The sequence below is a fragment of the Rana temporaria genome, chromosome 9 (assembly GCF_905171775.1).
Source record: "Rana temporaria chromosome 9, aRanTem1.1, whole genome shotgun sequence".
NCBI classification, from domain to species: domain Eukaryota; kingdom Metazoa; phylum Chordata; class Amphibia; order Anura; family Ranidae; genus Rana; species Rana temporaria.
Window position 1 is genome coordinate 65,498,158 of NC_053497.1, and position 27,048 is coordinate 65,525,205.

Consider the following 27,048-nt stretch of genomic DNA (forward strand, 5'->3'; position numbering starts at 1 on the left):
AGTGGCCAGAAAGAATATTGCAGTCTTCAGAAAGACTGTTTTCAAGCCTAGAAATAGGCTGTTTCTTTTCCATCTCATAGTTTTTCTTGCAATACTACTCAGGGGGACAGAATGTTTTTTCTTTCCTAGATTTGAAAAAAAAAAAAAAAAAAAAAAAAGATTTTTTTTTTTGAAAAAAAAAAAAAAAAAAAAAAAAGTGTCATCTAGGGGAGAGGAAGCATTTTTTATCCCCCAAACAGGTGTTTGGGCATTTAACTATTTATAAGTCCCAGGTACCAATAAGTAGCAGGTGTACCTCGGTATTGTACCATGGCATCAAAAAACAAGGGTACAAGAGGTGGGGATTCCCCCAGAGAGTCTGAGGTCTCGGACAATGCTATGCCGCTGCTTTCCCCACAGGGAGCCTTGGGGCCATCGGGATCTGGGGCTGGAGCTGACGCGGGTCAGTCCAACCCTAAGATGGTCACGGAGGAGGTATTACTCACCTCTTTAAAAGAGATGCAGAAAAGCATGGGTAAAATGATAGCCGCAGCTATGCGGGGCAGTAAGCGGAATAGATCTCCGTCGCCCGAGCGCGGACCCTCAGAAGAGGAGGTCCTTTCCTCAGGGGAATTGGACGACCTCTTGGACAAGGACCAAGTAGGTTCAGGGATCGAAGATCCGGATACAGAGGAGTCTGGGGCAGTCTCCCTGAGGGAGAGCTGGTGGATTCAAGGATTGTCGGACTTGGTCCATAGGGCATTCAACTTGCCAGTACCAGATCTCCAGGTATCGACGGTTTCAGCTTTGGGCTCACTGAGGGCGCCTCAAAGCAATGCTGTGTTTCCGATCCATCCTCTATTAGAGGGAGTTTTGTTCCAAGATTGGAACAAGCCAGATAAGATCTTCTTACCACCTAAGAAGTTCTCTGTCCTATATCCTATGGAAGAAAATTTTTCCAAAAGATGGGCTACTCCTGCAGTGGACGCAGCCATCTCATGTGTTAACAAATCGTTAACATGCCCTGTAGAAAACATACAGGTGTTCAAGGATCCAGTTGATAAGCGCTTGGAAGCACTACTTAAGAACTCCTTCACTACTGCAGGGGCAGTAGTACAGCCAGCTGTGGCTGCGATTGGGGTCGCTCAAGCATTATCGGATCAATTTAAGCAGATGCTTAAACTTATTCCTGCCCAGCAGGCAGAAGAATTTTCGGATGTCCCTAAGGCCATATGTTTTACGGTAGACGCAATCAAGGATTCTATCCAGCAAGCGTCACGTTTATCGTTATCCCTTATCCATATGAGAAGACTCTTATGGTTAAAAAGCTGGGAGGCCGAGCCCCCATGCAAGAAGCTCCTGGTAGGGTTCCCCTTCCATGGAGGACGACTCTTCGGAGAAGACCTAGATAAATACATTCAGACCATTTCAAACGGCAAGAGTACTCTCTTGCCAACTAAGAAGAAGGTTCAGGGGCCTGCGTTTAAACGACAGTATTCCCCTGGGCAGGGGCCCTCTAATGCCAAGCAGTATCGACGGCCTCCTGCAAAAGCAAACTTCGGCTTCAACAGCAAATCACAAGGACAGGCTGTTAGAGGCAAAAGGCAGTGGTTTCGCAAACCAGCAAAACCAGCCCCCAAGCCAGCCTTATGAAGGGGCGCCCCCACCCACGAAGGTGGGGGGAAGGCTGCGACTCTTTTCAGAGATTTGGGAAGCCAGCATTCCCGACGAGTGGGTACGGTCTTCCGTGGCCACAGGCTACAAATTAGATTTCCTAAGGTTTCCTCCTCCTCATTTCCAGGAGTCGAGGATTCCAAACGATCCGCCTCGGATTCCGGCCAGTCCTGGAACAGGGGCTGGGTTTCTACTCCAACCTATTCATCATCCCCAATGGAGATGTCAGGCCAATTTTGGACCTAAAGATGGTAAATGCATATCTAAAGATCCGCTCATTTCGGATGGAATCCGTGCGGTCAGCAGCTGCCACACTCCAGAAGGACGACTTCATGGCGTCCATAGACATAAAGGATGCCTACCTTCATGTTCCAATTTATCAGCCACATCAAAGATATCTACATTTCATGGTGGCTTCGCGTCACTTCCAATTCGTGGCGCTTCCCTTCGGGTTGGCTACGGCCCCCCGGGTGTTCACGAAGGTCCTAGCTCCGATCCTAGCCAAGCTAAGGATCCAAGGGGTCACGATCCTAGCATACCTGGACGACCTCCTAGTCATAGACCACTCGTCTCCCGGCTTGGAGCGAGCAGTGGCCCTCACGGTCCAATACCTCGAGAGGTTCGGCTGGGTCCTAAATCGAGAAAAGTCAGCTTTCCAGCCCACAAGGCAGTTGGAATATCTCGGCATGAGATTAGACACAGAACAACAAGGAGTGTTCCTACCTCTGAGGAAGGTAAAAGCCATCAAGGAATTAATCCTACTGGTTCTAAGCAAGAAAGAACCGACTATTCGCCTATGTATGAGGTTACTAGGCAAGATGGTGGCCACGTTCGAGGCGGTACCATACGCCCAGAGCCACACTCGCATCCTACAGGCAGCCATCCTGTCAGCATGGAGCAGAAGGCCACAGGCCTTGGATATCCCGTTGCCGCTCTTATCAAGAGTCCGACAAAGTCTGTGTTGGTGGTTAGACCCTCAGAATCTACTGAAGGGGAAGTCTTTCAGCCCAGTGGCTTGGAAGATAGTGACCACAGACGCCAGCCTGACGGGCTGGGGAGCAATTTTGGATGGTTGCACTCGCCAAGGTACTTGGGCAAAGCCAGAGAAGCAGTTGCCCATCAACATCTTGGAGCTCAGAGCTGCTCGACTAGCCCTCAGGGCTTGGACGTCAAAATTGCAGGGGTTCCCGGTGAGAATTCAATCAGACAATGCCACGGCCGTGGCATACATAAATCACCAAGGGGGAACCAGGAGTCAAGCCGCTCAGAGAGAGGTGAGCTTGATTCTCCTATGGGCAGAGGCGCATGTGCCCTGCATATCGGCAATATTCATTCCAGGAGTGGACAACTTTCAGGCGGACTTCTTAAGCCGCCAGACTCTATGGCCGGGGGAATGGTCTCTGCATCCACAAGTCTTTCAAGCACTCTGCCAAAGATGGGGAGTGCCGGACGTGGATATCATGGCATCGAGACAACAAGAAACTAGACAGGTTCATATCCCGCTCAAGGGATCCGATGGCCTGCGGAACCGATGCGTTGGTTTGCCCTTGGCATCAGTTCAAACTTCTTTATGCGTTTCCCCCGCTCCAGTTACTACCCCGCCTGCTGCGCAGGATCCGGGTGGAACACATACCAGTCATCCTGGTAGCTCCAGCATGGCCCAGAAGGGCATGGTACTCACTCATCCTAAAGATGGTAGTGGGAGACCCTTGGACTCTTCCTCTACGGCCAGACCTGCTATCGCAAGGTCCGATCCTCCACCCTGCCTTACGGCATCTAAATTTGACGGCCTGGAAGCTGAATCCCTGATTCTCAGGGGTAGAGGTCTGTCTCAGAAAGTAGTCTCTACCCTAATCAGAGCCAGGAAACCGGTCTCTAGGGTGATTTATTACAGGGTCTGGAAGGCCTATGTAGGCTGGTGTGAGTCCAAGCGATGGCTTTTCTCGCAAATTTACCATCGATAGAGTATTAAGTTTTCTCCAGCTAGGAGTGGATAAAGGATTGGCATTAAGCACAATCAAAGGACAGATTTCTGCTCTGTCAGTGTGGTTTCAGCGGCCGCTGGCCACCCACTCGCTGGTTAAGACCTTCCTTCAAGGGGTCTTACGTATTAGACCTCCAGTTAAATCCCCGCTTTGTCCGTGGGATTTAAATCTTGTTCTGTCAAGTTTACAGAAACAACCGTTTGAGCCGTTGGCTGAAATTCCTTTGGTTCTACTGACAAGGAAGTTAGTATTTTTGGTTGCCATAGTTTCCGCAAGAAGAGTTTCGGAGCTAGCGGCCTTATCCTGTAAGGAACCATATCTTGTTTTTCATAAGGACAGGGTCGTTCTCCGCCCTCATCCTTCCTTCCTACCGAAGGTCATATCCAGTTTTCATTTGAACCAGGATTTGGTATTACCATCCTTCTTCCCTAAACCTACTTCCAGAAAGGAAGGGTTGCTGCATACCTTGGATATTGTCAGGGCCATGAAGGCCTATCTTAAAGCTACAAAGAAGATCCGGAAAACAGATGTGCTGTTCATTCTACCGGATGGGCCCAAGAAGGGGCAGGCAGCTGCAAAGTCCACCATTTCTAGGTGGATTAAGCAATTAATCACTCAGGCCTACGGCTTGAAAGGGTTGCCTCCTCCAGTATCATTAAAGGCTCATTCTACTAGAGCCATGGGCGCCTCCTGGGCAGCACACCACCAGATCTCTATGGCTCAAGTTTGCAAGGCGGCAACCTGGTCTTCTGTCCACACGTTTACAAAATTCTACAAGTTGGACGTAAGAAGGAATACTGATACTGCCTTCGGGCAGGCAGTGCTGCAGGCTGCAGTTTGAGACCCTCGGATTCCGGGGGCTCCTCTTTTTTGAGTTAAATTTAAAATTATTTTTCTCAACTAAGTTGGATTTATTATGATTTGAGTATATCTCTAAATTAAATCCTTTTGTCTTGGAGATGTTCTCCCTCCCCTCATTGTAAGCATTGCTTTGGGACATCCCATATAGTAATGAATGCCGCTCTGTGTCCCGTGATGTACGATAAAGAAAAAGAGATTTTTAATACAGCTTACCTGTAAAATCTTTTTCTTGGAGTACATCACGGGACACAGAGCTCCCACCCCTCTTTTTTGAGGACCATTTTGGGAGGCATACTGCTTGCTACAAAACTGAGGTACTCCTCCTATGGGAGGGGGTTATATAGGGAGGGGCATTTCCTGTTTGAGATTGCCAGTGTCTACACCTGAAGGTACTCCATATAACCCATATAGTAATGAATGCCGCTCTGTGTCCCGTGATGTACTCCAAGAAAAAGATTTTACAGGTAAGCTGTATTAAAAATCTCTTTGTTCCTGATCCTCAATGTTCGTTGGAGTGCTGAGCTGTGGAGGGGCAGGGAGTGGCCATTTTCAGCTTCTCGCTGAGACTGCCATCTGTCCAGGCAGCTGGATCAGACTTTATAAGTTGGGATGACGTGCTGCCTCGACTGATCCTGGTGACATCAGCAGAGAGTGGATTTCAGATCGCTCTCTGCTTTTTTTTTTTTTTTTAAGTCCTGGAAATTGTGAGGTGGATTGGACTGGTTTTCCCAGCACATCCCACAGATGCTCGACTGGATTGAGATCTGGGGAATTTGAAAGCCAAGTCAACACCTCAAACTCCTGAAACTGTTCTTGAACCATTTTTACAGTTTGGCAGGGTGCATTATTCTGCTGAAAGAGGCCAATATCAGGGAATGCCGTTTCTCTGATTGGGTATACTTGGTCAGCAACAATGTTGGGTAGGTGGTATGTGTCAAAATAACATCCACATGAATGGCAGGACCCAAGCTTTCCCAGCAGAACATTGCCCAAAGCATCACACTTCCTCCATCGACTTGCCTTCTTGCCATACTGCATCTGGTGCCATCTCTTCCTCCATTAAGCAACACACATGTACCTGGCCGTTCACATGATGTAAAAGAAAAGGTGATTCATCAGACCAGGCCACCTTATTCCATTGCTCTGTGGCCCAGTTCTGATGCTGATGTGCCCGTTTTAGGTGCATTTGGATGTGAACATGGGTCAGCATGGGCACCCTGACCTGTCTTCGGCTGCACAGAATCATATGTAACAAACTGCAATGCCCATTTTTTATTTTTTTTCTCTGCTTCAATACTTCAAGAACAACCTATTTATTGTGTATTTGATTTATTTTTGCTCTTTAATATATCTCACTGACTTTCAGATGCCATTGTAACAAAATAATCAATGTTCACTTCACCTGTCAGGGGTCTTAATGTTATGGCTGATCAGTGTATAGATGTTGCTCATAGCAACTAGTTTTTAATGCCTGCTTTGAAACGATTTTATTTTTCGATTCTTTACATTTTTATTCAAGTTTTCAAAAAAAGAAGCAAAAACAGTGACACCTTTCTAATGTTTCAAGGCCCTAAGGCCCCATTCACACCTAAGCGACAAAACGCCCGACGCGGGACGCTTCTGTCGCTTGAGGGGAGAATTCCCATTGCCGTCTATGGAGATGGTTCACATCTCATAGACGCGCAACGCCTGTCGCCTGAAAAAAAGTCCCGGACCCTTTTTTTCACGCGACAGGCGCGTTTTCCCATAGACAGCAATGGGAATACTTTAGAAAAAAAAAAAAGATACATTTGTAATCGCGGCAAATCTGCCGCTACACGCGTACGCGGCTGTCGCTTAGGTGTGAATGCAGCCTAAGAAACAGACAAATACAAGCAAGTGTCCAATTCACCGTAATAAACTGTAATATGACATTGAAAATAAAAAAAATCAGCAATACAACTAATAAACAAATGGAGTTTAAAAACTGATTAAAAAAAAAATTGTGATACTGACCGTAACACACACACACACACACACACACACACACACACACACACACACACACTAAAGGACTGTTGGTGAAGTCAGCCATGGTGATCAGAAGTCCATCTGTATTGTATTCAGTTTTTCACGACCATTAACCTCACTGCTAGACTATACATTATGAGTTACTATTGTTCCAAATGCCAAGGGGATAGTTTCAATGTCTAAACAATTTAATTGTATTTATTTAATACAAAAGAGAACAAATGCTTGTCCTTATACACAGAGCACATGTATGCGGCCTCACTGTACTGAGCTTTTTGGTATGGGGCCATATATCTGCGTATCTCTCTGTGCTGGTAGCACACTGCACTCCCAGCACAGAGATGAGGTCTAACAGAGCGCCCCTGGTCTTGTATGAACGATCAGTACCCGGAACTCCCGATTCCAGGTCACCTAATTGCTTTGTTAGCCTTTGATTGCCTACCCCAGTGACCAGTCACTGTGAAGCCCACCTCTGTGTTTCTCTCCTTACAGACAGGGGGAAAAAAGTGTGTGTATAAATAAATGGAAAAAATACCTAGATCAAGGTTTGATCTAGGTCACTGCCAGGGTGGTACTCTTGCGCTATCTATGCTGGACCCCGGGGGGCACTGCTGCAATCACCTGATAGTCTGCCTTAAACAGAAAAAATACAAATATAGATGGGTGGTGGTGAAGCGCTGTGAAAGCTAATAACACAAAGAAATTTGGGTACCCATGTGGGTAGGTGACCCTGGTGAAAAATAAATAAATAAACTAAGTGACTACTAAAAAAGGGGAAGGAGGTGAATACAATAAACATATGATGTGAACACTAAAAAACACTAAAAAAATGCAAAATGCTCACTATTGTGCTTGGGCTGTAGTACGGGGAACTATTTTGGGCCAGTTCCCCTTTTGATGAGAAAAAAAAGGAAATATCCATTACTATTTGCCACCAAAAGAGAGCCCAATTTTGTCCTGAACAAAACACAGTATAATCCACCTGAATGTACAAAGTAGGTGTGGTGATATGTACGGATTTACTAACACATGTCAAAGTTGCAAAATTGTGCTTGGACGTTAAAGTGAGAGTAAACTCCCAGGCATTAACTTTACCTACAGGTAAGCCTGGCTTATCTATAGGTGGTACTGTAAATATTTTCTAAACGTGCACGTTTAGGAGATATTTACTGTAAATGCAGCCAGTGATGTCACCAGCACATGCGATCTGAAGGAATGGTATACATGTGCCATTCCTTCAGAGTCCTGTGCCGTAAACGGCTGCCCAGTCATGTCATTGCGGCTCCGGGCATTTACAGACTCAAATCTGGAAAAAAGACCAGGTGAAGATGGAAGCACCTTCAGTGATGATGGCACACCTCTGGAAGGCTTCATTTTCACAAGTTTCACATAATGTGCTAGTATGCAGTGCATACAAGCACATTATGACATTTGCCTGTCAGGTTTAAAAAAAAAAATCTACCTCTTTAATATGTTTTACCCTTAGGTGTGAAGGGGTTAAAACAATAATATTTAAAGGGTCACTAAAGGAATTTTTTTTTTTAGCTAAATAGCTTCCTTTACCTTGCTGCAGTCCTGGTTTCATGTCCTCAGTGTTCGTTTTTGCTTTGATGTTGCTGTAAATCCTCTCTGTTCTGGACACTTCCTGGTTGCCTGTTTCCTGATAACCACAGTACTGGGAGATTTCTCACGGTGGTCACTAATCAAGGAGCTGTGTGTAAAACGAAACTGGATTGGTGCTGAGGAGTTTTAGACAAAGTATCACTGATCTCTATTGGCTGACTGCCCTCTAGTGGCTCTCTGTACATCAGAGAACCAGCAAACAACAGCAAAAACGAAACTACACTGCAGGTACATTATATGATTGTTTTTTTATCTAGTTGTAATCATTTTTAAAAGGAATCAGTTAACTATTATGTCTCTATGCCCTGTAAACAGTCATTTCAGCTAAAAAAATGTTTTCCTTTAGTGACCCTTTAAAGCAATTTTAAAACTAAATCCCAAATTTTACATATATTGTCTTTTTTTTTTTCCCTCGTATAAATAATGAATGAGTTACTTCATAAAAGAAATAAGACTTCTTCCAAATAAGAAAATGCCAGCGCTCTGCACACGCAGCTTCTATAGCAGGACTGTTCATTTATTGATGACCACCTTGAAAAAATAAATAGTGTTGTAGCTACACATGCATCATTAGTGAAGTTTTCTCTTCTAAGCAGTTGCCTGTACTCTACAAGGGCATTGTTACTTTTGTATTGATCTGTTACAATTTCAGTCTTTTTTTCCCCTTTTCTTTTTTTACAGCCATGATTATACATATATAATTAGTGGTTCTGAAGATAAATATGTTTATACCTGGAGTACGTATCATGATCTAAGCAAGTTCACCTCCGTAAGAAGAGACCGCAATGACTTCTGGGAGGGTATAAAAGGTATGACCTCATATTTTCTTACATTCAGTGTAACATTTTGCATGCTTATAAGAGCAAGCTTGTCAAAACAGATATAATGCTATATTTTGACATAGAGTAATGGTGGTACTGCTTGCATAAAGCATATTTTTTAGTGCTGTCAAACGATTAAAATTTTTAATCGCATTAATGTCATAGTTAACTCAAGATTAATCTATCTAATTTATGACGAATTTCCCCACAAATATCGCACAATTCTGCAAGTGATTATAATTTATGATCGCTGTTTTCTAGCTGATCTAAAACCATTTTTGACATAAAGGGACACTTTTGGACAATCTACAGTTTTCAGGCAGAAAGAATAGTTTTTATTTTATAAAAGTACATGTAGGACACTGGGCAGACCACTAGGAACAAGGGGTGTGTGTATTTTTTACATACAGTACTGTAATCTATAAGATTACAGTATACTGTGTGTATTGTGTTTGTTTACTTTTTTGAATTTGGCGCCGTTCTCCGCTCCCGTGCGTCGTAACGTCGCAGGGAACGGAGATCGGCGGCACACACACTGTGAATCGAGCGAGGAGGACCCGCCGAGCGAGGAGGACCCGCTCGATCACACAGCGGGGTGGCATCGCTGGATCCAGGGACAAGGTGAGTAACTTGCCTGTGAATCCAGCGAGAAGGTAAGCCGCGCCGCTGCACACTCTGCATGTCCACCCCGAGCGCTCCTGCGTTAATCGCGCGATAACAAATATTGACGGCGTTAACATGGGTTTGCGTTAACGCCGTTAATATCGCGTTTAACGCACAGCCCTAATATTTTTTTTATTTTAAGAGCAGTGCTGTTTCTTGCTGACCCATTGAGGTATTTAACCTTTTTGAGGTATACTGCCATCTACAGGAGGTTTGGACATTGGCAAATAAACTAAACTGTAGTCCAGCCCAGGATAACCCTGCCTAATACCAGCATGCCTTATTTTTTTTATTTTCTGGTTTCCTAGGAGGAATTTGAGATTCCTGCCCTTCACCCGATTGTGGCTGGGACTGGATTCATTATTGTCTAATTGATCAAAATCCCGTAAAAGAGATCTAACCAGTGCTGCAGTTGATCCTTTGCTTATTGAACGCATGGAGCAGATGGTTGTAGATTACAATTTCTGTTATGACCATTTTGGAAGCTTTCTTTCCAATTTCTCATATCAAGCCTTAAGGCACTTTGGCTAAAGTATTGGACAAGAGCAGCGGTCACCAACCATTAGTCCATGGACCATGAGAAAATGTTGGTGGCCCCCAGGGGTTCTGCCCAGGGGTTCTGCCGCATAACAACATTGTGGCAGATGTGTACAGCCCAATGTTTCCAGTGTTCCTAATTTGCGCTGACAGGTAATACTGTCAGCGTGCTTGATACCTGATGCCTCCTCTGTAGTTTTGGCTCCTGTGAATGCAGAAGGAGGTGCCAGGATTAGTGCAGAGAGCCGGAGGTGAAGAAGGGGACTCTGAATGGCATTTCTGATCAGACTGTGGGAGGGAGCACTGAGCTCCTCCAGCACATGTCTGGATAAGGAGGTGAGATCCAGTGAAAAGTCTGTAAGGCAGCAGTGTGATGAAGAGGGGGCAGGGAGCCAGAGCAGTGTGTGTGTGTGTGTGTGTGTGTGTGTGTATAAGGCAAATTGTTTGAAAGGTTGCGATCACTGGACTAGAGAACCATTGTGCAAGAAGCTCCGGATATCTCAGGCCAGGGTGTTCCTTGACAGGAGAAACTTTAGACTTTTTGGTCTCCAGTTTGAAATCTCCAGTCTAGAAGCTGTCTGACTTGCTAGTTTTGCATGAGGGTCCTGGGCCTGATGGTGGTCTCCTTTCCCTTTGCCCTATTTTACTCTAGACATCTGCAACAATCTCTCAACAGACCAACTTGGTTGATGCCAAAGACTAGGTCCTGCCTGGCTTTGGAAGAAAGGACTCTCCAGATTCTAGAGCTACTTTTCTCTTTTTGGATCCCTATAATAAACACCAGTGTTTTGGGTTTGGGAGGAGTTCATGGCACTCTGTCGGTGTCGGGGACTTGGTCATCAGAGCAATGCATCTCCTGAACAACATCTTGGAGCTTTGGCCAATTCGGTTGTGTCTGCAGCATTGGACCATCCTACTTAAGAGTCATCTGATGTGGCATTAGTCAGATAGCAGCATGGTGGTAGCGTACATTAGCCAAATGGGAAGAATCCAACGTTTTGAGACAGATCCTGTCCTGAGCAGAACTTCACGTTCCAACATGGTCAGCGGTGTACACTCCTCATGCAGACAGTTGGCTGACAGATTTTCTCAGCCAGCAGTGCCTGGACCAGGGACAGTGTTCCCTACACTTGGAGATTTCCCAGGATCTGTGTTGCCATGGAAGGAACCTGGATGTGGACCTCCTCTCCTTCAGGTTCAACCGCAACAAACGAACAATTGTTGGCCAGGTAAATAGATCTTCTAGTGGAAGCAGTGGCTGCTTTTGTAGCATTGTTGGATTGGTACACCCTAAACCATGCATTACCTCCCCTTTTTTATAAGTAGTCTTGGGCTTGCATGTTGTAGTTGCATTTTTTTTGTGTCATGGCTGGTTCATTTCCCTATGTCCATGCATTCCTTCACCTAGCTTGTCCCTATTCACTAAAGGGAAAAGCAACTTATTCTGGATTGCGCAGCATCCAATCCAAATGCGTGAGTGCCAATATGGCGGTCTGTCTGTCAGATCTAATTACTGAATCTGCACTGGTGCTAGACTGAGAGACCCAGGGATTGTGGGATATTCACAGGAATTGTCAGCTCCATAACTACAGACAATGCATTACTTGCACTGTGTTATAGTCATGCATTAACCTGTGTGATGCCATGCCTGATGTTTAAACACAAATAGCTGACAAAGGAATGTGAAGGCTTACTCTACTATAATCTGAGCATACAGGCCAACAAATGACACCATGAAACTACATGAGTAATGCATGGTAGGAAGGTTTATAAGGCCTTCTAAACTTCTTCATCTGCTCTGCAGGATCAAAATGTAAAGTGTTCAGTTAATCCTGATTGCTGTGGACTGGCTCCAGTCAGGAGCATCTTTGAGTCTGTGACTCCTATGGTGCTCATAGCTATGAAAGCTACTTAACGCAAGGTCTGTCATCGGACATGGAAGGCATACTTCACCTTGTGCGAGTCTTGGGGCTTCCACCCAGGGGTTTCTTTTGTGGGATGAATCTTGTCCTCCTTCCTGCAGCTTGGTCTGGAAGGGTCTTTCCTTTTTTCAGAGTCTGTTGGCCTGTCACTCTTTGACAGACCTTTTCTACATAAGGTCTTTCCATGTAGATCCCCAGTGATTCCATGGGAACTGCATCTGGTTCTTTCTGCTCTTCAGAAGCTGCAATTTGAACCCGTTAGAAACCTTCCTCTCTGTCACAATAATTGTATTTTTATATTAGCCATCACCTCTGTGAGGTAAATGTCTAAACTGGTTACCTTATCTTGGGGGGGGCGTGCAGCTAAATAACACTCAATGGGGAATCTAAAAAGATGGGTTTCCAGAAAGGTAAAGTAAAAGTGGAAATCTTCCATGAGGACAATGGTCCTTAAGGAATCCCCTTAATTTGCAGGGATTTCCTGTGTGGCTCTGGGACAGTGAAGAGAAATTTCCACAATGGGACACTGATGGCAAAAATAAATTCTGATAACCCTTTTCATCCAACAATGCCTTGTACTAGAATCAGAATTTTGGTGTCATTTTAAGCAGAACAAATTAAAGCATAAAATGCATGTTTTTTTTTTTTTTTAATATATATATATATATATATATATATATATATATATATATATATATATATATATATATATATATATATATATATATATATATATATATATATATTTTTTGTCCTTAAAAAAAAATATTACCTTCTGATTTTAAGTACCGTAATGACAACGTTTTTGCCAAAAAAACAGGTCCATGGCAGCAATGTAAAAATTTCTCTGCTTCTGCTCTATGGAGCAATGTAAATGAATCAAGCAGTCATATTTGCAGTAATCGGATCATTTATGAAAAGATCTGATTGTCTTTTGCCTATCACCTTTACCTTTGCACTGTTTTATGGGATATCTTTCAGATCTAATCTGTCTAAATATGTAATTTTGCAGCACATAATGCAGTTGTCACATCGGCAATCTTTGCCCCAAACCCCAGCCTGATGGTATCGCCAGATGCGTCATCTGAGAGGCAAGATGCTGACCACAAGGGGGAACAAGGAGAGTCCGTAGATCACATACCTTCTGGTGAGTATTGGTTTTGTTAATGGTTTTACTTTGTGTTCAAAAATTGGTAAACCTAAATTTCTTTATTAGTATTCATATCTTATTTCCTTTGTGTCAGTTCTGCTAAGTGACAACTAAGTCTGATCACTGGCAGGGAGGCCAAAGTTAAGATAAATAGCAGCATAAATATTTGACAGTGAGCAGTGTCCTTGTGTCCGTTTAAAATACAAATGTTTTCTTGTGTGATTATAGTGATCAAATATCAAATTATGTGCATCTGGTATTCCTGTGTTTTTTAATTGCGAGCCGCATACACTAAATGGCAAACTTCAGTCCCAATCACTGGTTGGATATGATTGTGTTGCCTTTTATGGGTTTATGTCAAATCTCAATTAACAGCTGTAAAATATTGTAATTATAAATATATATTTAATTTGGAGATATGTGGGTGTGTAATATAGCGTCCCAGAAGTCCTGTTATACAGACGCTTTGGTTCCTAAGATTGTGTATCTAAACAATCGGACCCAAACCTCCTGTGTCCTACAAATATTCACTTCAAAAATATGTTTAGATATGCAATGAAGGTGGCCAGCCCGTCATCAATACTTAACTTGTAGGTACGTAACCTTTTCAGGAAAGTTAAATCTCCCGCTCAAAATTAGTCAGTACCAAGGATTTGCATTAAAGGGGGCTGACTTATGCAAAGTATAGGGATTGGAGATGGAGCCAATCCTGAACCACTTTAAAGGGGTTGTAAAGGTAAAAAAAGTTTCCCTAAATAGCTTCCTTTACCTTAGTGCAGTCCTCCTTCACTTACCTCATCCTTCCATTTTGCTTTTAAATGTCCTTATTTCTTCTGAGAAATCCTCACTTCCTGTTCTTCTGTCTGTAACTCCACACAGTAATGCGAGGCTTTCTCCCTGGTGTGGAGTGTCGTGCTTGCCCCCTCCCTTGAGGAGGGGGTGAGCAGGAGAGTCAGGACGCCCACTAACACACAGCTCCTTTATCTGCAACGTAGAGAGCGTCCTGACTCTCCTGCTCGCCCCCTCAAGGGAGGGGGCGAGAACGACACTCCACACCGACTAACCTGATAAGCAATCCCTACAGCACTGGTGTCAGCGCTCTTGGCTGTCACTGGTGTATATATCTTCACCTGGTCTTCCTTCCGGGTTTGGACTTTTCGGACGATTTAAATGATCTGGCTGCGATGTCACTCCCGAACATATGCACAGAAATCTAAAAACCTAAAGGTGGCAGCAGGAAAAAAGTGGTCCATCGAGTCTGCCAGTTTTTGCAGGATTTTTGGTTAACTTTTTTATTTTTTTTGCCTGAGTATAGATCCTCCAGGTCAGGCAAGACGCTGACCACAAGGGGGATCCAAAGATCCCAGAAAAGAGCGCCGCTGTAAATGTGCACTGATCTGACAGGCAGGAAGAAGGCTTTATGACCGAAGAAATTTTGTGTCATAAAAAATGCTATCTGTTGGCCTTCTTCTTCTTCTTTTTTTATTTTATTTTTTAACGTTATACTTTTTTTAGGTTTCATTCTGTTTAGGCACTAGTCCAAGATCCACCCAGCCTGTGATTGGATAAGTAAGGTGAAACACAACATTGTGGCCATCCCTGTGCTTTTCCTTTCTGTATAAGCATTTTCCCATTTGGCAAAGCAATAGAATCTAATTGGCTCAAAGTTCTAACCCTCCCTTACAAAGTATTGTTCCAGCTACGCAAAATATTTATATAGTACAAAAAGTTTAAGACATATTCAGTACTTATATTGGCTCTGTGTGTTATACAGAACATCATTGTTTAATATTTGCCTGTGTAAAATGCATTTAAACTAAAAATCTGGTCCTTATGACTGATTCACATCTATCTGCTATAGTTTAGTTTTTATTTTAAAGAGGAGCTAGAAGAGTCCATTCACACATTAAGGTCCGGAACTTGTTTGAGCTTCAGGCGTTCGGCGTCAGGCGTTTTGGCGTGGAGATGTGAATGATCTCCATAGGGAATAATGTATTTTTTTCCCTCTAGCGTTTTTGAGCGCTCAGGTGTGAATGCAGCCTAAGAATTGGTGCTACAATCAATACTGGGCCATTGCTATTTTCTCTCCATTGAGGAAAAAAACTAATTATTTTTTTTTTTTTTTTTTTTTTTAGGGGCTTTGAAGCCTGACCACACAGAAGTGCTCTTGTCTGCAGATTTCACAGGCGCCATCAAAGTGTTCATGAACAAGAAAAAGAACGTGTCTTAAGTCCTTATGTGATGGAGGAAAGCTACATTGGTAGCCAACAGTTATACTAGCAGGGGGTCCTATTACTGCAGCACTTGAAGACGGCCCAACAGCTATCTTGGGTTCAAACGATAATCCAGTTTCTACAGTAATGCTTTGACCAGAATGTTTGTTCTCCTGATCATCTCTCTGATTCCCCAGTGACCACATTTCTGATCCCCTCTTTTTTTTTTTTTTAACTGCTTATTACATTAAAGCCTAACCATACACAATACACAGTTAGTTGAATTCATGGCTGCTTTTATTTTAAGTTCAATCCATGGAGTGCCACTTTTTAGACACAATGGGGTTGATTTACTAAAACTGGAGAGTGCAAAGTCTGGTGCAACTGTGCACAGAAACCAATGATTGTTTTACTTTCTGCTTTTAGTAAATCAACCCCAGTGGTATATTGAAATGAGTGCAAAACAAAATGGAGTCATTTAGTCTGGCTCCAGCGGCCTCTCTTTAGTGCCGCCTGAGGAAGTAAAATCCAGCATCTGGCTGCTTTAACCACTTGGAGCCAGCGACTCTTTAAGGGGTTTAGGATGCCAGGTGATGACACAGGGTTTATAATCATGTGACCACTATGATTTGGCGGTCACATAATCTGAAAGCTTTCAGTTAGCCATGCATAAGATACGAAGAAAGAGGATGGATAGCCGCACTCCAATGACCAAACGGTTGTCTTTTATTAAAAAAAACACAGCAAGTACATCACTTCACAAGGTGCAACAAAGGAACAGGTAGATAGCCGACGCGTTTCACACTGAGCTAGTGCTTAATCATGGCGGTGATCCCTTCTTCTTTCAGTTAGCCACCTGGAGCACGCAGGGCACATGCTCTCGGCACAGTTGCATTTGCACTAAAGCACGCAAATATGCGGCTGCTCAGCGCCAAGGCACACCCGCCAAGAGGCTGCATGTTTGTGTGCGGCCAGTGCCAAGAAGTTAGAGGAAGTAAACCCTCTTAAACTTATCCTGAAAAAAAAAAAACACCTGCAAGAGAGAGGCATAATGAGCTAGTATGCCTTAGCATACTGGCTCATGTGGCACTTACCTGAAATTGAAGCCCCCGAAGTGCTCCTCATTCCCCTTGGAGCTAGTTCCTGGTATCGCCGCTCCGGCGCTGTGATTGGGCGGGGCGGCAATGACGTCAATCTCACGCATGCACGCGGGACCGGCATTATCCCATTCAGAATGCCAGGACGCTCGGTGCGCCTGCACCGTTGTCTACGGCGCCCATGCACCGTAGTCGTCAGTGCAGAGATATTTCTTGCACCTACAGGTAAGTCTTAATCTAGGCTTACTTGTAGGTGCAAGTTGTCAAAGTGGGTTTACAACCACTTTAACCTGTTTTTATCCCCCAAGCCCTGCTGCCCTTTTAAAACGACTTTCTGTGCTTTATTACTGACTTATCTGGATGTCCGTGTTAAAGAAAATCTTCAACCTCTCTGCCTCCCTTTTGAAGCTAAAATGGCCTTTTGGTTTTTGCTTTACCACATTTTGGCTTGGATGTGCTTGGAGCTCCGGGCAGTTGTGCTAACTTATTTTATTTTTTGCCTGAGACAACTTTTGGGTAATTCATCCACCCAGTATCCACTTGTAACTGTTTTTGAGTAGATTGACCCTGTAAAAAAACAAAAAAAACACCTTTTTAGCACTGTTCACATTGCAACGTAGCATGCAGTTTCAGAAAAGAAATACAACTTGAATGCACACCATGTATGGAGCGTCCCAGTAATACTCATGGACAGATGAAAAAAAAAAAAAAATCTAGGGCTGTGGGAAAAGATTTTACTAAAACTGGTTCACAGAATCTGGTGCAGCTGTGCAATGTAACCTGTTGGCTTATAGGTTGTATTGTCAAAGCTTTAATTAAACAAGCTGAATTTTGAAGCTGATTGGTTACTATGTACAGCTGCACCAGATTATGTGTACACCGGTTTTAGTAAATCTCCCCCTGCGTGTGGCTATTACACAGATAGTTATCTCTAGGCAGGCCTACGTTGGGATAGAAGTGTGCTTTTTTGCTCCTATGAACCAGCAAAAAGCTTCATTACTGTAACATGTGTCAGCCATGATGATGCAGCTTTGGAGGTGGGCGCAGACCCTGGCTCCCACTTTTAAGGGGTGGGGACAGGAAAATATATAGGGCAGACATAGGACAAAATTGTTTGTTTCTAGATCGAGAGAGAAATCCTACTGTGAAACATTTAAGAACAGATTTTATTTGTACCATGAGGGCAGTGTAGTGGTCCTGGAATTGGCCTATCCAGCTGTGCTGATAACTGAATGTAAACTATTTTTCTTTCAGGGTACATCATATGGGTATGGTATGTTCCCTTCATAATCTCATGTGGCTGCAATACAAATCAGTTCCATTACATAAGCTACAGAAATTGTGATGCTCCCAACGTAGCATAAAGAGATCATGTGTTTATTAGTTACACAGTGTACATTGGACTTGCTGTACAGGCGGTCCCCTAGTTACAAACATCTGACTTACAAACAAAGGGCGACAACAGGAAGTGAGAGGAAATCTACCCCTAGGAAGGGAAATTCTCTCCTGTAAGAGTTAATATGGGGAAAAAGGTGTCTCCTCTCCACTGATGCTTTATCACCAACCCTTGTTTCCCTAATAACACAAATTTTCAAAATCCAATTGGGACAGAAAGTGAGGTGAAATCTTATGAACAGGGACACAGACAGCAAAACAAATGTTACAGGGGTGATGACCCTTCTCTATGCTATTCAAAAAGCTTTAAAGCTTTTTGGCTGCAGATACAAAAATTACCTGTTCTGACTTACAATCAGATTCAACTTAAGAACAAATCTGCAGTCCCTGTCTTGTTTGTAACCTGGGGACCGCCTGTATTTATTCTGCCACAACTATACGCCTATTTCAAGGATCCCCAAACTCCACAAAGCTTTACACACCACATACACCATTTGCTAACTTTGTCTCCAAATATTTTTTCTTACTTCTTTTTCACACTCTATGATGGTTGTCCATAAGGTGATGTTAACATGATGATTTGCTTTCTCTTCAGCTACCTGTTTGTTGGTTGGCCATTTTTTTTTTTCTGGGGTTATGGTAGCAAGCTAAAACCCCTAGTACACATGCACACTGACTTAAAGCGGGGTTCCAACCACAATTAGCATTTTTTAAATGTATGTCCTTTCATCCTGCGTTTTTATAATATAAATCCGGTCACTTACTATTTTACAATCCGCCGCCGCTCCGCATAGTTATTCAAAAAAGATAGTTTATAAAATTATGTCCACACCGTTGTCATTTTGCTTGTGGGCATTGTGAAGCTCACAAGCACTTCCTGGAAGTCTTGGATGGGGAGTTATAATTGGGTAGCGCACTGCATCCTGGGAAATTATGACACACATTTCCCAGGAGCATTAGAGGGAGATGATGTCAGAATCCTAGGTGGATCCAAAAGGCAGATTTTGTGGGACCGCATAGCAACAGGCATTTCCAGATGAGTAAAAAAATTTTTTTTTTTCTTTTTTTAGGTCTAATGAGCACAATAATGAAAAAAATTTGGGATGGAAACTCCACTTTAAATGTTTATCTACCTTAACGCTATTGTAAAGGTAAAAAAAAACATGTGTATTCTTGCATGCTTTGTGCAATGGAATTGCACAGAGCAGCCGCAAAGCTCCTCTTTTTGGGTCTCCCGCTGGCGCTCCTGGCCCCTCCTCTGTCCAGTGCCCCCATTGGAAGCGACACTCGCCCAATCGCACAGTGGGACTCTGCTCCGTCCCCCTTCCCTTGTCATTGGCTTTGCTTGACAGCAATGGCTCCCAGTCCTGCAGCAAGACCCAGAAGTGAGGGGAGAGAAGAGCTGCACATGTGCACAATGCTGGATTGTACGAGGGCTCAGGTAGGTAAAAGGGGCGATGCCGATGCCTAAACATTTTTACCTTAATGCAGTAAGGTAAAAACCTGTTTAGCCTTTAAAACCCACTTTGATTTTAGCTTGGTAAGCTTCTGCTCTCTAAACATGCAAGCCACTCCATCACCTTGACCAGGCAGAATGTACATGTGAGGTCTCTTTGGAGGAAATCAAAATTGTTATCCTAGATGTTGGTTGGAGCAGAAGCTCTTCTAGGTAGAATAAATACGTTAGTACACGCCTTCCCCTTGCCAATATCTTAATTTTGCTAAATGTTAATAAAATAAAGGAATAGCAGCGCTCTTCTAGACTGTCAGAAAAATAAGGTTGATGTCTTGAGGCAGAAGAAAGTGAACATCCCCCAATCCAGATGTTTTCTGGGCCTTGTGTCTGTCGCTTCCTTGTTGATAGGCAGACAGTATAAGGTCTCACACAAAACTGCTACTGTATCCATCTCTGGCTCTCATAACCAATACAATGGTCAGGGTATTGGTATACACTGGTGGGCTGAATCGGCTAATGTCATATCTGCTGGGGAATGAACTGGCAAGAATTAGGCTGCATTCACACTATAACGCGGCGTATTTTGCCGCAACAAATTGCGGCGTATTGTGCTGCGACAAAGCGAGTCGTTTAACCTTTTTTTTTTTGACAAAACATTTAACATTGTTGTCTATGCCGAAAGCCGCCTGAAAAAAAGGGTCCGGGACTTGTTTTGAGCTTCAGGCGTACGGCGTTCGGCGTGGAGATGTGAACCATCTCCATAGACATCAATGTTAAATCACCCCTCCAGCGGCACGGGCGTTGGGCGTAAATACACCAAGGTGTGAATGCAGCCTTAGGCTCTGGAGTTCATGTATAATCTTCCCATACAGACTGTCATTCTACTACAGGGGGGAACCACAACGTTCTTGCTGCATCAATAGATGATAAATTCAGTGAGTATGGATAATGGCTGCAGCAGATAGCCAGTCCTGGGAACTCATTTAAACCAATCTCGACAGTGGATTCTCCAAGAAGCCAATGGTGTACATTCAGTTCACCAACATCTACCCAAAACTGAAAAATCTGGTTTGTGTAGATTGACCAATTTTAAAATGGATAATGCTTCCAAAACAAACATAGACGGCTATTATAAGCAGAACTTGGCAAATCGTCTTATTTCTGAAGTAATACGTGGAAACATAAGTTTTTATATTGCACACATTATATTCTTTTCCTTGCCTACTGGTCATACTAAAATAAAAATGTTTCTATTGGGTCAATATATTGTATACAAAGAAATCATGCAGACTTGGAATACTACTAGCTGCCATTGCTATGTCTTTTATTTCTGTTGTGAAATTTTGGTTGATTTGTATCACTTGCTTTGCACACTAGGGCACAATATCTCTGTGTATACAGTAGAGAGAATCTCATTCCTTTCATTCACTCATCAGGGGAGAGTAAAGCGTTTCTGCACCCTGCATCTGTACAATTCTCAGCAGGTTACAGCTCAGTTGTCTCAGCAGTCAGGTGCCAGGTTATCCCTTTAAGACTGTTTTCATGGTGCTGCCACCCTACAGTTCCATAGGTAACTGTATCAGATGCCTAGTGGATAAGATGATCAAAAAATAAAAGAAAAATAGGTCCATTTGGTCATTTGCACTATGGAAATCTAGTTGACGCACTACTTAACTTGAGTAGGTGACAACTAGCTGTATGCTAGAGAAATCCATATCTGGGTGGAGAACCCCTTTAAGTTACTTTTACTTTCTTCTTTTTAGTTTTTTTTTTTAGTTTTCTTGCTCTAGTGTTTGTTTTCTCCCCCTGTGTAAAAATAAAATAAAAAATGGGGAAAAAAAACTTGTTTACATTTTTTAACTATTGTAGTAAAAGTGGAGGCTTTTTTCTGTTTAGATATTCTGGTTAATGAAATGTATGTAAATATCACTAAATACCTATGAAATAACATTCTGGCTTCTTCTTCCGGAAATGTTGTTGATGGTAAACGGTGTAACAAAAGAAAAAAAAAAAATCTTAATAAAAGCTTATCACAGAAAATGGGAATGGACTTTAGTTTTTGTATATCGTTCAATGTATGTGGGTGTGCGAATAACACGTTCAAATGTAATCCCTTCCCGCATCTGCGGCCAGTACTGGAAGGACATGGATGGGGGTTGAATGTCAAACAATAATAACAAGAATAAAGTTATAACTAAAGGCAGAATTGTTTTTCTAAAGTGATTTCTGGACGAAGTGTAGATAGATTAGAACAGCCTTTCTAAATCCGGGTGCCATCAAAGGTCCTCAGGGGTGGGATCACGGTAGAGAAGGGCTGTCTGAGCCCGATTTCCCCCAAATCCCCAGCAAGGACTGCTGCTCCTCTGAAAAGCTTGTCATGCTTGGATCGCTTTTCAGAGGCATTTGACAGGTGGTAAAGAGGCAATATGTTGCCTCCTCACAACCTGTTTTAACCCCCATAGATGCAGCTTCACCACACCGCAACCATGTGCAATGCAGTGCATTTTTTCTCAACTCCAGTCCTCAAGGTGCCCCAAAAGGTCATGTTTTCAGGCTCTCCATTGTTTTGCACAGGTGATTTGATCAGTTTCACTGCCTTTGGTAATTCTCACAGCTGTTTCATCTGAGGGAAATCCTGAAAACATGACCTGTTGGGGCGCCTTGAGGACTGGAGTTGAAAAACACTGTCTTGGGGTACACCTCCAGCTGCAGTCACAGCATGTGTACACCCCCAGCTGCTGCCTCTGCAGCTAAATGGGAAGCAGTTGGGGGTGGTAAAAAAAATTGCTTAACCATGTGGTTTTACTGCCCCTCCATCACATGTGAACAAACCCTTGGCTCACATCTGTGTGGGTGCGTATTGTGTGTAAGGCAGCCCATTAATTTTCAAATGCAGGGGGAAAAAGTCTGACCCTTCTTTAAAAATTGTACAAAACCAAAACACCCTGTGTTTGCCAACATGTGGGGGGGGGGCATACCGTTGAGCATTAATGGCACCCCTAAAGATCGGAGCATTGGTCTGTGTGTCAGGAAGGATGCGTTTTTTTTTGTTTTTTTTGTTATGTGAACCAAACCTTGGACAGGGTGCCTCAAGACTAAAAATACTTTTCAAGGGTGCCCCGGCTGAAGGGGAGTGGATGGGGACCGGACGATGGAGGTATGTAAACTGACCACAGTTTCAGGGCTCCGCAGCAATGATAAACGGCGGTCAGTTTACAGGGGAGAGGGCAGGATCAGCCAGGTATTATAGGTGATACAGGGGGCCAAATTACACAGCACAAAGCACTTATTTTTTTTTGGGGGGGGGGCAACAAACACTTAAAGTGGGAGCTAGGGTGCACAAGAAGACGAATGCCACGCTCATGGAATGGCACTAATTTTCCTCTTCTTACTTACCACTCTGATGGACCTTACCTAAGCACATGGAGGCCTTGGTATTGTGGCAGAAAGTTCCTATTGGAGCAAGGATGTCGGCACTACACAGAAAGGGAAAAAGGGACTCGCCTTTCTCCTCCCCCTGTTTGCCATCAGCAAAAGCAAGGGAAACCAGAAAATGTTCCCAATGCAAAACCCACCTCACACATGCGTGAGCCTAAACATGCCAAAACAAAGATGGCCGACACATGAGACCCTCTGCAAAATGAATGCTATAGCCGGCCCTGAGACCATTAAACCTGGGCTGGATCATGCACACACGCTGGTCACAGGAAATGACACGGGTGAAAGGGAAAAACTGCAGACAAAAGAAAAACCCAAATCACTCCCACAAAGGGGAAAAAAAATAGGCCTAAGGAAGGAAAGGGGTGGAAAAACAAGCAAAAGCACAAGCCTGTGGGAGCAAATAATTGTCAGCACCAAGATTCAGCCCAGGTGTGCAGAGCAACATATGCAGCATGAGCTCAAGCAACCAAACACCAGCTCAGGTGCACCACATGAGGTTCTGACGTCTCTAGTTGGAGAACTCCTCAGCTCCAAAAAAAATAGGAGCTCCCCACCTTGTTAGTGCATTTAGCAAGTTAAGATGTGGGACTATGCATGGGAGAGGCTGAACCCAGATGGACTCCGACTCTGGTAAGGACTTATTGCAACATCATAGTCTTGTGGGCGTAGGTTTTAAAGACGGAATGGGGGAGGTTGCTCTAGCTTTCCTTTTAAATATTTAAACCAGTAGTAAACCACACCAGTTTTTGTTTTACCCTGAAAGGTAAAGGCATAATGTGCTAGTATGCATCATACTAGTACACTATGAAATGCTTGCCTTCGAACGAAGCCCTCCAGCGCTGCGCTATCACTGCTGACAGGCGCTTCCATCTTCACCCAGTATTTATTCTGAGTCCGTGTCTGGCAGTGCCACAATGACATTACTCCCGGACATGCACGTGGGAGTCACTGTGTGGTACGGAGCTCTGAAGGGACGGCAGGGGTATATTGTCCCTTTAGAGTGCACGTGCCAGTGACGTGCAAGTTTCTAAAATATTCACTGTACCTACCGGTAAACGTTATTATAGGCTTACCTGTAGATGCAACTTTAACCACTTGCCACCCGTCATTTAGCAGAATGATGACGGCAAAGTGGTTTAGTTATCCTGATCAGACGTCATATGATGTGATCAGGATAACAAGAGTATAAAAAGAAAAAATGCAGCGCAAAATTCAATAAGAATATATATATATAAATATATATATGTGTGTGTGTGTGTGTGTATACAGATCAATCCATATGTAGAGCTACCCTGCATGAGCCACTGGTTGTTGTTGAGATCGGCATATTAAGTTACCTTTCAGTGTTGTCTAGGGGTGTAGTTGATGAGTAGAGTAGTGAGCGAATGTCCAGTCAATGAATAAAGGTTTTCAAATGCTTTATGTCCAGGCCCAACATGGCCAACATCAACATGAGGTAGAGCAAGAAGGTTGATGAAGCGAGAGACAGAAACTTGCAGTATCAGGCCTGGATATGAGAAAGAGCAATCCTGCTCTCAGTAATACAATAGTAGTAGATACAGTTCGTCGCCACTCTAGCCAGAGTGGGTGAAGTGCCTCCGGACAGACTTCTGCCACAAGCCTGGCAGCCGAAGTGTCACTTTAGATGGCTGGGAGGAACAGGCCTCTGCCACAGGCCTAGTACTTGAATGAGCTAAATGGACGAATTGAGCGAATCCTCCCAGTAGATTAAGCATAGGTCACCGGATGACAGCAAAGTGTAGCTGTCAGCATTCCGGTCACCAGATCCCCGATGGTTCGTTCAAGCCCTGCTCTGGGTTCTCCTTAAGCCGACCCCCCATCGAACGGCACCCAGCCTGGGATCCTCTCAGTAAAGCGGGGGGCCCAGCAAGTCACTGGGGCCCTTGTCAGCAAAGTGGAGCTCCGCGTAGCATGTGACCCTGGCCTGGAAGGCCATCGCAGGGGTCCGTTGGATGAGCACACCCTAAAGGTGGGTGCCGAACCTGGAACCCGCGAAGAACAACACAAAAATGGCGTCCGCCACAGATATACTCTCCCCCAGCATGCCCCGCGAGGAAAAACTCCTCTAATTGGCTGCTGAGGAAAAGCAGCTCTGCCAGAACCCCTCTATCGCCAACTGTCACCCAGGGATAGGATTGCATCCCTGGAGCGCAGACTGACCTACAGGACAGTTCCGGAATGACAGCAGCCTAAATTTAGAAAATTGTGAATGGGAGCAAAATAACTCTCCCATTCCCCACTAACTTTAGCGTAGTGCCCATACTGAAATTAAGGGGGCGCTACACATATATAAGTGAAAAAATTAAATAAATAATATGAAGTCCGAATATGTGAAACAAATTCCAAAATTACCAGATAATAGGAATCTTCACCAGGTGACGGTTAAAATCCAAACTTAAAGTGCTCCCTCCACCAGTAAGAATGGGTACTCTCACCTCCAAACATGGACCCCTGTTTTACCAGGTGGTCAATTAAGCAGATTTCTCAGCATGGAAAGCCAGCAAGCAGGATACATGGATCAGTTCCTCACAAGTCAGTAGTTAAACCGGACCATACCATGAAAAAAGGAATCAAGATCTAAGTGCTCTCTGCTGAGCTAAAACATTTATTTTAAAAGTAATATAACACAGGCTACTCACATTAGCCAAGATAAAAAACGGCAGTAAGAAATGTCAGATCATTTGAAAATTATCTTTTCCAAAGAATGGCAGCGAGTGACGTGTCTCCAGGCTCCTTCCCCCAGTACGCGTTACATTATTGCAACTTCCTCAGCGGGGGACCTGATCAGGATAACAGCCGGCACATTGATTATCAGCACAGCTCCCATTAAAAGATGCCCTTCAGCTGCCAATCGATGCCCATCACATGCCAGCCTGTGCCCCACTATAAAGCCTGTCAGTGCCAATGGAAGTGCAGAAGTACCTGTCGGTAGCTCCTCATCAGTGCTGCCTATCCAGTGCCATCTACCAGTGCCGTCAGTGTTGCCTATTAGTGCCTATCAGTTTTTTTTTTTTTTTAATTGTCGCTCTTTTTTCATTTTATAGCACAACAATTTTAAACCGCAGAGGTGATCAAATACCACCAAAAGAAATCTCTATTTGTGGGAAGAAAATTATAAACATTTAGTTTGGGTACAGTGTTGCATGACCGCGTAATGGTCATTCAAAGTGCGACAGCGCTGAAAAATATAAATGGTCTTGGGCAGGAAGGGGGGGAAAGTGCCTGGTATTGAAGTGGTTAAACAAAGGGTTTACTTCCACTTTAAACTGGTGCTGTATATAGGGGCAGAGCTACAGCATACACATACCTTCCAATGTTTTGAAATGGGAATGAAGGAAGCCTATTAGCAAAAGTATGTAGGCATAGGGCCCACCCCCCTAGCATGCCCACTTAAAGGAGAATTGTGCAAAAAAGAATAGTTGCAAGAGGAGTAAAGTCCCCTTCCCCCCTGATATTTACCTAGGTGAATGCAGCATGGGTTTTGATGCTGCACTTGTTCCCCACCGCCTTTGCACTGAGAACCGAGCTTGGTTCTCACAGATCCCAGAGCAGAGAGCTGCTGCTTGTCAGTCAGCGGCTCTCCGCTCTGCAAACCCACCCCCCACGCTCACCGGAGCACTTAGCTGTGGAGGGGCAGGGATCGGCTCGCTGAGAGGCTGTGACGGGCATCAGTCCAGGGACCTGGTGGATCCAGACTTTATTGTCGTGATGATGCGGTGCCTAGACTGATTCCGGTGATGTCAGCAGAGAGTAGACTTCAGCCTGCTCTCTGCTGAAAACTGGTTACAGGAGTGCAAAATGAATTGCACTCCTGTGACCCTTGGGAGAAGCCCAGACTAACGAGTTTAGGCTGGACCTCTCTCTTTAAACCCAAATGCAGCAATTTAGAAGGTGGGTGAAAGGTTTAGCACTGGAAAAGAAAGCTATATAGTTGTATATAAGGCTGCATTCACACCTGAGCGTAGGTCGTTCGGTCGTTTTTTCCGGCGTATTCATGCTTATTTGCGCGTTTGCATACAGCGATTTTTTTTTATCTTCTGCCTGGGTGAAATGTTCTATTGATTAAACGCTCAAAAACGCCCAAACTGCGCGATTCGCCATAGACAGTAATGTATTTTTTCCCCTCTAGCGTTTTTGAGCGTCAGGCGACAAAACGCTCCGGTGTGAATGCAGCCTAAAATACACTGGGCTGGATTCACG

General features: G+C 43.9%; 1 protein-coding gene across 1 annotated transcript in view; it reads left to right on the forward strand.

Moving 5' to 3' along the window:
• The window catches only part of WDR44 (WD repeat domain 44), a 125,881-nt gene extending 110,155 nt beyond the window's left edge, over window positions 1–15,726 (forward strand). The window contains exons 18-20 of the mRNA XM_040323687.1: window positions 8,814–8,941; window positions 13,088–13,222; window positions 15,361–15,726. Coding sequence (XP_040179621.1) covers window positions 8,814–8,941; window positions 13,088–13,222; window positions 15,361–15,455 — 358 coding nt within the window. The 3' untranslated portion in view covers window positions 15,456–15,726. The remainder of the gene's footprint in view (window positions 1–8,813; window positions 8,942–13,087; window positions 13,223–15,360) is intronic.
• Window positions 15,727–27,048: the final 11,322 nt, after the last annotated feature.